Source organism: Curcuma longa, chromosome 16 (genome assembly GCF_044706935.1).
Source record: "Curcuma longa cultivar G26 ecotype Majalengka, Jawa Barat chromosome 16, ITB_CL_G26_1.1, whole genome shotgun sequence".
Taxonomy (NCBI): domain Eukaryota; kingdom Viridiplantae; phylum Streptophyta; class Magnoliopsida; order Zingiberales; family Zingiberaceae; genus Curcuma; species Curcuma longa.
Window position 1 is genome coordinate 230,727 of NC_133876.1, and position 11,535 is coordinate 242,261.

The window sequence follows — 11,535 nt, forward strand, 5'->3', positions numbered from 1 at the left end:
CCTGTGCCTTCGAGTAAGAGTCGTCGACGACTACGAACGAAATAAAATCTTTGTGTTGCTTGATTTATCATATTTTTATTTTTTTGCTGTGCATGATTTTTGAAAAAAAAAAATTAAAAGTCACATGATTCATCCCTTCTCACGTACACTCGATCCAACAGTAAATTTCATCTTGTGCTTAAGTGAATGGGCTTAAGTGAAGGTAAAAAATTAGAGCTGCATTGTAAAAAATTAAAAGTTTTGAGGTAACATGAAAATTTCTCCACTATAAATGCCACACTACACCGAAGTTGCAGGGAGCAGTTGAGAAAGCTGGAGTCAAGGGTGAGTCACCCCTAGTGATGAGTTTTAGGGTTCCTCCGACTCCAAGAAGGCCACTTGCTTTTCATCACCAAGGATTCCTCTTCTGTGGACATCGCCTTCCTCGATGGTTCCACCCGACTTTTCATCTACGAAAAGTTTCGGTGCGTTCATCATCATTCAGCGCAGCAAGTTCAAACCGCGGCGGTGGCGCCGGCCGCGAAGGTCTTCCATTGTCGCTATGACGGACTCCTTGTGTTTGAAAAGAAATTGTTCATATCACTTCTTTAATTTGGTCGTAGTTCCCGCCTTGTTCTGTAGTGTGGTAGGCTAACCCAAACACCTGGCTTAAGTATTCTAATACTGCGCTTTATAGATTCTAGGAGTACAGATTTTGCTGCTGTTATGAAGGAAAAATTGCTCGGTGTCTTTGTGATCAACCAAAAATCGTTTAGGCAGTTAGGTTTGCCACCACTTATATGGAGGCATCCCTTCGTTAATCATCCAGATATGCTCTTATCATACAAAAAGGAATGGCATTAATATTAATTTAATATTCAATAACAAAAATCCTCCTTAGGCCTGCTAACTGCAAAAATGTTTATCTATAGGAGGCAGGTTGACACTGATTAACAGTGTAGTGAACCACCTTTTGGTGTACTCTGCATTTATACTAAATTGGGTTGGTGTTGCCTTTCAAGAGCTCTCAAAATTGCAATGACAAATTTCATCGATATGTGTTTTGAGCGTTGTCTATGAACATGAACGAACTTATTGCTATTTGACCAGTAATGAACTCTGATGTGTTAGGTACCTGAGTAACCAAATCATCTTTAAAGAGGAAACATGGCAGAGCCCTTCAATGGAAGTGGTTCTACTTCTCAAAATTATGGCTTAACAAGAATGAACAACAACAGAGGTTTATCACTAATTCAATGTATGAATGAGGATAAAGAAAGAATTAACTCGCATGAGCACAAGTATTTTGGCGAAGGAGTTGTTTTTTTGGATTCGAAGGTCGAAGAATGGAGATATAAAGTAGAATATTAGTGCTATTTCACTCAACTCCTTAAACTCTCTGGATCTTTCTCTTAATATCGAATAGCTTTGTTGCAACCTTAATAGGCAGTTTGCTAGTTTAATTTTGCCTTGTGTAACTAACTCTACTGCTTCTATTTTGATATGCTTTTGTAGATTGCCTGTGTTTAACTTTACTATCAATATCATAGGAGGCTCTCTTACTTTTTTTTTTTTCATTCTATTCTTAAAGAAAAAGCGAAAAATTTTCTTCTTCACCTAGTTGCCAAGGTGAAAAAATTGAGAATCATAAGCGAAACAATGATTTAGCAAGTGTTGCTTAAGCAGAGAAGGATGTCATGACCGATAAAAATATTTTTCTTTTCTAGTTCTAGATGATTGTGGATTTCATCCTATGTATCATAACTCACAAGGCTAAAAGAGTTTTCTTGTGCTGCATTCTCAAAGCCAAGTCAGCCTAATGACTTCTGAAATGGTCACTTCCAAGAAACTTCTTTTGCATGCATTTTGTAAAACTCACAATATTCCCCAATCCTTATGTTGTATGTTTAAGCCTTGCTTGAGATATTCATTAAAAGGCAGTTCTGTTATATAGGCTTTGTAGTTAATCACTATTCTTTCAATTGTCCACTATTACCCAATCTTTTTCATATTGTTGTTGGTATTTTATTTTCTTTTTATGTATACTTAGCCACTGCCCACTATTTTATTTATGTATATTTAGCAGCTTTTATGCCAAGGTTTAAAATATCAAGCCATATCAAAATTTTTATTTATGATCGGATCATGCCGATACGGCTTTGATACTTTTTTAAATATTTGAATATACTAATTAAAAAATATTTTTATTAATAGTTGATTGTTGTAGTTGCTTACTATTGAGTTATATTTGAGATGTTGAATGTAAGTTCAAGTTTTGATATTAGTAGACATGGTAGGATCAAGTAGGTTTAAATTAGATTTATTTTATTCAGTTTAAATTAAATCAAATTTCTATATATAATAATTTAATTCATAGTTGTATATATTATAAGGTTATAAATTATATTATATTTAATTTTTTATTTTTCTTAACAATTTGTTTCCTCCATTTTAAATTGTTTTTTCTTTCTTTATCTAAAAAATTAATCATTAATAAAGAGGCAAAGAGATTTTTTTCTCTCTGTTTACCTTCATGGAGGGGAAAAAAATTAAGAGAGGGAAAGAAATAGGGAAAGGAATTGGAATTAACTGAATAAAAAAATTAAAAAAATGGAAATGAAAAAAAATAAAAAATGCGATCTTGTGGTGGTCTTGCGGCAGCCTTGCAACTTTGAACCCGTGTCGGTCAGCAAGTGGATTGGTAAATTTTGCCTGTGTCAATTGGCACGGCTCGGTATTTTATACCATGTTTCATGCTATTATGTATATTTTATTTTATTATTATGTATGCCTTATTTTTATGTGTCTTTAGCTAGATGAGAGGAATAAATCACAACTTAAGTCTTTCTGTAATTTAAACTGATAAGTCAGTTGATTAGCTAGGTTGCCCATCATAAGGAACTGACCTTAAGCTAACAAGTGAAAATATTGTTTGATGCCAGAAAAAAGGCACTGAACTCAGAAAGCTTATCTGTTCTTGAGTCTATCTTTGTGTCTCTTGCTCCTACATTATTGCAATTGTCCAATCACCTGTCACCATGAATGCCACTGATTGCCATTATACAAGATTGATGGGGTTGATTTACAGGACTTAGGATTTTTGGAGGGTGTGGGATGGATTGTGTTTCTAGATTTTTGTATGATTCCTCAAGACATAAGGCTTCCATATTCTTTGGGTCTAGTCTATGTGTAAGAAAATGAAGTTGTAGATATGGATTCTGAAAGAACTCCATTGATGGAGATACTTTTTGAACTTTCTCTAATAATATTATATGATAGACTGATTTTGGTCTTCAGGAGTTCATGTATGGTCGAAGTCTATTTATTGTTTCTTTATTATCATTCTTGTTTAGCCTTTGTAGAATTTCTTTATGCAGATATCTGGGAGTTAATAATGTTGACCAAGAAGTGAGCATGTTTTCATAATTTTGAATTTTGAAAAGATATTAAATAAGCACAATATACTTACATGCACTACATAATGGTATAATACTAGTGATTAAAATAATAATAATTTTTTGATATACCATGCAGGCATGTAGTATCAAACTATATGTTTCTGTACTTTAACTAAAAAAACTAATATGTTTTGGGGTAAATATGCAGACAATTTGTCAATTTGTGGAATCAATTTTCATCTCATGAATGGTAACATTGTTTGAAACAATTCTTTAATATGACCTTCTTTGGTTGATTTCTGCAGGCAACTTTCTTTTGATTCCTGGTGCGACAATGGCAACACTTCTTATGTTTGGTTTTCTACATGCTCGGCGCATGTATGACGACAGAAAGGCATGTATTAGTTTTTGCTCTGTGTCCAGATTCTTGTGAATTTTAGGTGTAGATTTCATTTGAAACTGGAAAGCTGGAAGGAATCACCTGCAAGCAGGTATTGAATAATAATTACAAAGAACAGCAAACAGCAAGATTCAGTGTAAGCTTATCATAAGGATGATAAACAAGCTTTGGGTTTCTGATCTACCTCAACAATTTGTAATTTATTAAGTTAAAATTTACCCATATGGGATTTAGTGAAACCCACAATTTTAGAGCAGCAGCAATACCTTGCTGATATATCTGTTAACAAAAGTTTGTGGATAGCTTTGTTAATGTCTTGCCTAAAATAGAAATTCATGGGTATAAATATATATATATATATATATTTCAATTGTTTAGAAGATTGCTCATATTATCAGACCATATCTATACCTTCTTTTCTGAAATGCTTTCAAATTTATTTGCACAGTATCTATTTCATTGTTATGCATGTCAAAGAAACAAGACTTTGCTGCATAACTTCCATGTAATTTCACCTAATGGTTTTAGTTCGTCTCAGATATGGTAATCCTGGTATTCCTTGCCTATAAATGCAAACTACAAACACCATTCCCTAACTTGCAGTGTTGTTCACTAAGTAACCATTCAACTAATATCCTAAATTGATAAAAGAAGATTAAAGGGAACACAGATTTACTGCACAAAGAAAAGCATTTATCATGCAGCTCATCTTACCAGTAGTTGACCTTTAATGCCTTGAATGTCTCTTTACTATATTTTTAAAATTTTCTCCTATCTAGACTATGTGAAGTATCTAACATACATACAACATTCGATGTGTATCTTCACCAAAGCTTGTGGTTTTGTGTCATCTGTACATATAGGTTCAAGACATGAGGCAAAGAGGAATAGAGCTAGAATTTTCACCTGATGCAAAGGTATTGCTTATAAAAGACTATATTGATGCTTCTGTTACTTCTCAAACACTGACATTTTGCAATGTCAAATGCAGGCTGCTTTTCTGAGACTTTTACCGTTGCGTTCTATTTCGCGCCTATGGGGAAACTTGATAAGTGTGGTTTGTAGTTCTATTCTTTTTAGGAATTCTAATAGAGCATTGCTAGTTATATTTTCATATTGCAAATTTGTTTCATACCGCTTTCTGACAGCTTGTAGTAGAAGCATATATCCTGATCCAGTGGACACACACTTTATGATTTAGTGCATCACATCTAGAACACCTCAATATGGTCACCAAAATTCTAGTGTCATTTGTCTAGCTTTGTTGAGGCAAGGGTGGGTGTGAAGATCCCTGCGCTCTTGGCCACCATTTTTGACCATGAGGACTCCCTAATCATACCCTTGCTGTATGTGTTTGACTTCGAGCTCCTTGACTACTAGATTGACGATCTCGACTCTGTTGTCTAGTCTGTCGACTAGCCCTCCTCTCTCTCTTGGGAGACTTGTTGCTTAGTTATCTTAATAAAAATGACTCAGTGAAGGGCCTCACTGTAGGGTCCCTAACCCAGATGTATGCTATAAAGTCTCTATGTAAATTGAAGTATACAATCATAATCTCAAGTTACCATATACCGGGAAAATTGAGCAAGTTGGTTAAATTATATATTATACTAACACTTCTATCAACTTGTCTAAGATTTATAAATTGTTTGTGTTGAGTAATACACAATATTGCAGGCTACAGGAAAATAAATAACTACACATTTATTTAAAGGTGCACTCATTATCTTTCAACAATGAATGCACTTCTTAGGGTTCGATGCCTTTGTGGAAGAGTGTATAACAATCCTTCATTGATCAAGCAAGCAAATGAATGCATGCCTCATCCACAAGAACGTCTGCTGTAAAGGTAGTTGGGTCGACTAGTAGTGCTCCCGAAGGATAACCCTTAGGGCCTAGCGCATATGATTGACCAATAACTCTTGCACCATGATCACATTGAGCTCTCGATAGAGATGGAGCCTTGGTCACCTCCCGGGTAGTAGATGCATGCCTGCGTGCAGTACCACAACTACGACTACAATTACGACCATGACCATGACTACGACAATGACCATGATCATGATTAGCACCACCTTGTGACATCACCCAACAAAACCAAATAAAATTTGTAATAACAAATCATAACTAATTTTTTTAAAATAACAAATAAAAGGACTCTTAAATTCTATAACTCAGAGATATACATTGACTTGCATGACAATTCTACTGTTGCAAAAATCATAAAATAGAAAATGAAAATTGAGAAAATAAGAAAGCCTCAAATATAAATTGCAAATGAGGCTTTGATACCTATTACAACTATCATGCTTTGGGGTATAATTTGCACTTAGCAAGAAGTCCCCCATTCGATGACAGTGTGATAAAAGGGAATGAAGAGCCATGCAAACAAAATAATCAAGAACTTCAACAAACTATATGCATATTATTTTTTTCTATAAATATAATGAAATCCTAGGATGCAAAAAGATTGTATGAACAGAACAAACAAAACTACAATGAAATAAACCAAACTTGAAATTGAAATGAGCAGATCGAGATGTTTGAGCAATTATAACTGCTAGCTGAAACAAACTATAGTTCCAAAATCACCTTAGAAAAAATAATATAATATAATTTTTAACCTTATAAAATATACTACTATTGATAAATTAAATTATTCTATATATAAAAATAGTTTAATTTTAAACTAATCAAAATAAATCCAAATTAAATCTAGTTCAAACCTACTCAACCATGCCATGTCTACTTAGTGGACCTTAGCTAAACTTAAAATTGATTTTAAAACATTTCACGAGATAATATTTGAACTTGAATTCAACTTTAATATCTTAAATATAACTCAATAGTAAACATCTAGAACAATCAAATATTAATAAGAATATTTTTTATTAATATATTTATATTTAAAAAAGTATCGAAACTATATTGACACAACACGATATATTATCGAAACCGTATCATTCTTGTCATAAACCAAAACTTCAACATGACTCAAAATTTTAAACCTTGGTTAATTGATATTGGATGTTGCACGACATCTAATGGATCAAAAGTCTTGGAGGTGATGCCTCTGGGCAAATGATGACATCTTGGAGGTGTGGCGTTTGGGTATATGACAAAGTTCTTTTGTCAAGGACTTTGGTAAAATGGTGAAGTTTTGGAAATGTAACTTTTAGGTGAGCAGATGAAATCCTAGAGGTGTGGCCTTAGGGTATTGGAAGTTTTGGAAGCTTGGCTTTTGGGTAAGTGGATGGACTTCTATAGGTGAGACATTTGTGTGAATGTATTCTTAAGTTCGCTTATTTGGGCATGTATAAACATGAGCGTGTAGAGAGCCTACCTTGCTTAGTGACTAAGCTTGATCCTAAAGCGGAGGCTTATAGAGGTCTAAACAAGTAAAATCGGGACCTCCATGTAGGTCGAGTCAATTGATGACTTGAGCCAATTATTGACTCAATTGAAGACATAGAATGCTCACTATTGAGCTTGAATAGACTAGAAAAGTGGTATAATCGACTCAACTAGATTTGAGTCCATAAGACACACTTTTAGTTGACTAGTTTCTTGATAAGATCTTGTCAACGATTTCTTAATTTGAATTCAAATCTACTAAAGTTGATTCCAGTTGATTGGACTAATTAAAAAATGGCCATTGGGCAATTGTGGAAATAAGCTTATCTATGTAAGCAATGGTATGTTTAGGCTCGGTATTTGTGCACAAACTTCTATGATATATTGTTGCATCTAGTTGAGAGAAACACAACTAAGGATTGCTAGAAGACTGCCTACAAGGGGATAATATCATTTATATATCTTGTATGGAGAATTATTAGTGTTTGTAACATAATCCTCTACCTTTGAAGATCTTTCATAGTGGAAATTGTGGGCTTGATCTACTGAACATATGGTTAGGCTATGGATTAGAAACTAGAGTTGCCAACCATGTAAATCTTCTTGTGTTGGCATTGCCTATCTCCATTATTATTTCCTCAGTGTTTAATGAGTTTGTTTGACCTACTATCTTGCTCTTCATTATCTTTCAAAGTTTGGATGTGTCATTATGACATGTACTTAGACGATCAATAAATGCCCCAATTAGACGATACGAGAACGTGATAAGTATACACATTAATCAACAAAGAGGGAAACCAAAGAAGACTTGGTTGGTAACAATAAATATAGATGATAATATAATCAAGGTTAAAATTTTGACTCGTGTCAAAATTTCGGTATATGACAGAAATGATACGGTTTTGGTATCGTATCGTGTTGTATCGATATGATTTTGATACTTTTTAAAATATAAAATATATTAATTAAAAATATTTTTATTAATATTTGATCTTATTATTAAGTTATATTTGAGATGTTGAATGTTAATTTAAGTTTTGATATTATCATGAAATGTTTGATTCTTATTGAGTAAAAGTCGATTTAGGCTATTGAAGTCCATTAAGAAGGTTGAAGCTCTATTTAATTTAGATATATTTTGATTAGTTTAATATTATTGTGAAATGTTTGATTCTTATTGAGTAAAAGTCGATTTAGGTTATTGAAGTCCATGAAGAAGGTTGAAACTATATTTAATTCAGATATATTTTGATTAGTTTAAAATCAAATCTAATTTATATATAAAATAATTTAGTTTATTAGTAGTGGTATATTTTATAAAGTTAGAAATTATAATATATATATATATATATATATATATATATATCTAAGGGGAAAGGATAATCATCTTTAAAGTGGTTAAGAGGTTTTGTTTTTACTCTATTTATCTTAAGAGGTATTTTTTTCTCTTTGATTATGTTGATGGAGAAAAAAATAATGAAGAAAAAAATTAATAAGAACGAAAAAAATTAATGGATAAAAGAGAAAAAGAATTAAGAAGGGAAAATTTAATAGGAAAAAAGAAATAACTATTTTAAAAAATAGAAAATTCAACCTCTAAAATTAAAAATAAAAAATAAAAAAATAAAGCATAAAAACTGACATAAAAAATCAAAAATAAAAAATAATAATAAATTTGCAGTTGCTGCTGCAAGTGTCGCGACTGAGGTTGCCTGTGTGGGGTTGCGATATCCTACGTGCCCGCATGGAGGGGGGTGCGGCACCCTCTGCGTCCTTGTGGAAGTCACCGTTGGGGTTGCGACACCATTCACGATCTTGTGAGGCTGCCCGAGGTCACGACAACTTTGTGGTCGCGGTGCTAATATTGTGTCGGTGTCGATTGGCAGGTGGAATGGTAAATTCTGCCTGTGCTGATTGACACGACATGATATAAGATTTAAATCCTTGAATATAATAGGGGATCGAACTTAATGGCATTGGAGGATCTATATAGTTGACCTCACTTGGCGGGAGAAATGTTTGATTGTTATTGTTATATTTGGACATGTCATTGTCTCGGACTTGCTATCTATTTAATGTGCATAGCAATCATGACATTATCAAATTTGTTCATGCTTATCAACAAATTTGTTGCCGTTGACTTATCTTTAACTCAAGCTATTTTGGTTAACTGGCAACTCCTTAGGTAAAAATCAGTCGATTTCATTCATATTAACATTGTATGTGTCCTCTTAAGAAATGTCCTTTTCTAAAAGTAGTGACCAGGTCTAATGGCCACTAAATCTTACCCTAATTTCTTTATAGATATTAACTTCTGTAAACCTACTCTTTTCTGCCAATATTTGGATTAGTATTCTGATTTGCTAAAATGAAAACTCTGAGTTCTCTTATTTTTTTGATATTATTTTAGGAAATCCCAGCTTGGAGTCGACCTTTTATCTACAAGGCATGGGCTAGAGCATTTCATTGTGGTATGTCACGATCTTTCCCTTCAATTTTATCCACTGTTGGCTTAAAGTTTTAAAAAACTCCACTTGGTAACGTCTAACATAATGTTTATCATAGAAGGCAGAATTTGAGCATGATATTCGGTTTGTTGTTTGAACTATTTATCTAATTCTTTTTTGCAAAACTGAAATATCATGTCAAGACTTGCTTATCAATGTTGTCCTTGTGTCCAGAAATGTCTTTTGTAGGTTGATATGATAAGATATTATGAAACATTTTAATTTCTTGAACATCCAAATGAGCACCAAATATATTTCTATAATTCCATATGTTATTTGTTGACCTAGTTGTTAGGCTCAAATTATTGACGTTGAGCAAGCAAAATTTTCATACAAACTCATAAATTGTCTATTGGCCGATGAGGTGGTGGTTGTTGTCCTTGTGTCCAGAGGTCGATTGACTACTATGAGATTGAGAATGTTTGGATTTCACAGATCATTGCGGCAGTTGGGATGCGTTGAAAATGAGATGTGGCGATTAGGTCTCGCGGAGGGGACAACCTCATAAAATTTGGGCTTGGCCATCAAATCTCCTGTAGGCAATGTTCTTAGAGGGATGACAAGATCTCGTTTGTGGAATCGTAATGGGGTAGGTACACATTGCTGAGATGAGGATTTAACTTGTGATATTGAATGAGATCTGGGGATTAATTAATGGGAGGATTACAAAACCCCCCTCTAAATAAAGCAGATTTTAATTTGGTCATATTTTAAAATAAAAATAGATAGGTATTGAAAGATTTACTAATCTCATGTGATCATGTACTATTTAGGCTAAAAGAAAATTTTATAAGCCATGATCCTCCAATCCTTTTATTTGCCTGGTAGGAAGCAACTCAAAAGGTTGATATGGCAAAAGATTAGTATGTAAAAGATGAATGTGTCAGGATACAAGAAAGGACAGTATAACAAATATTAATATATGAGAGCACGCCCCTATGTGGAAGAGAAATCAAATCATAGAAAAAAATAGGAGGGTGAAGTGAAAGACATGAATTTTCATTTATGCTCCCTTGTAAGTGTTGAAGTCATGCAAAATTCTTTCCACCATTTCCTTGAAGGGAAAGAAAGAGGGAATGCTTTTTTAATTTTATGAATTAATTGAGTGAAAACACAAGAAAAAATAAATATTTTTCACATAAATGAGGAGAATTCATTTTTTTTTCTGGGGCAAAAATTGCTGCTTGATTTTTGCACTTGTTGCTTCTCACCCTATTTGGGTAGAAGCATTTTTGAGGAAAACAAGGGAGGTGCTTCCCCTACCGTTTATTTCTCTCCACTAGTAACCTCTGATGGAATAGAGGGGAAGTTGAGTTTTGTTGGCCCTCTCCCTTATAAATGCCTAGGACCTAGCCCAACATGAGTCAATTGTTTGATACTTAAAAACTGTGAGACCTGATATTTTTTTAGCAAATCAAGGTGGGTTATGTTTTTGACCAAAACTTTACCTGGATGATGAATATTCCCATTGAAATAAGAAAACTAAGCCAAAAATGTTTTGATGCTGTTAACCAGGATGATTACTTGGATTTGCTTATTCTAGTTGAAGTTTGGTTAATTTTTTTAAAAAAATCAAACACATTCTTTTTCTTCCATCTTTCAAGATTTACCTAGTCTAGGTCTGGTTGGTCTTATTTGTTATTGCATGTATGGCCATTTAATTTGTGATAAGGCTGGTTATAGATTAATTACCTATCTTAAGCTCTTAACCCTTGTATTATTGGAAGTCAAATTGTGTATCCTAATTGCCTGGTTGTACTGGAAAAGTATGATTAATATTTATAATTTATTTATTAACTTTCTGATTCCTTCTAGGTTGTTTGCTTTTCACACTGTTTATAGGAACATAATGGGGAACATCATGCGATCATGAATCATTTGCTTCCATCAGTTTTGA

At 33.4% G+C, this 11,535-nt stretch overlaps 1 protein-coding gene across 1 annotated transcript in view; it reads left to right on the plus strand.

The window, feature by feature from the left end:
• The first annotated feature begins 328 nt into the window (after window positions 1-328).
• Window positions 329-11,535, plus strand: part of LOC141847511 (phosphatidylserine decarboxylase proenzyme 1, mitochondrial-like) — a 12,548-nt gene continuing 1,341 nt past the window's right edge. Inside the window, exons 1-5 of the mRNA XM_074735570.1 lie at window positions 329-525; window positions 3,683-3,771; window positions 4,641-4,694; window positions 4,769-4,834; window positions 9,542-9,602. Of these exons, the coding sequence (XP_074591671.1) occupies window positions 342-525; window positions 3,683-3,771; window positions 4,641-4,694; window positions 4,769-4,834; window positions 9,542-9,602 (454 nt within the window). The 5' untranslated portion in view covers window positions 329-341. The remainder of the gene's footprint in view (window positions 526-3,682; window positions 3,772-4,640; window positions 4,695-4,768; window positions 4,835-9,541; window positions 9,603-11,535) is intronic.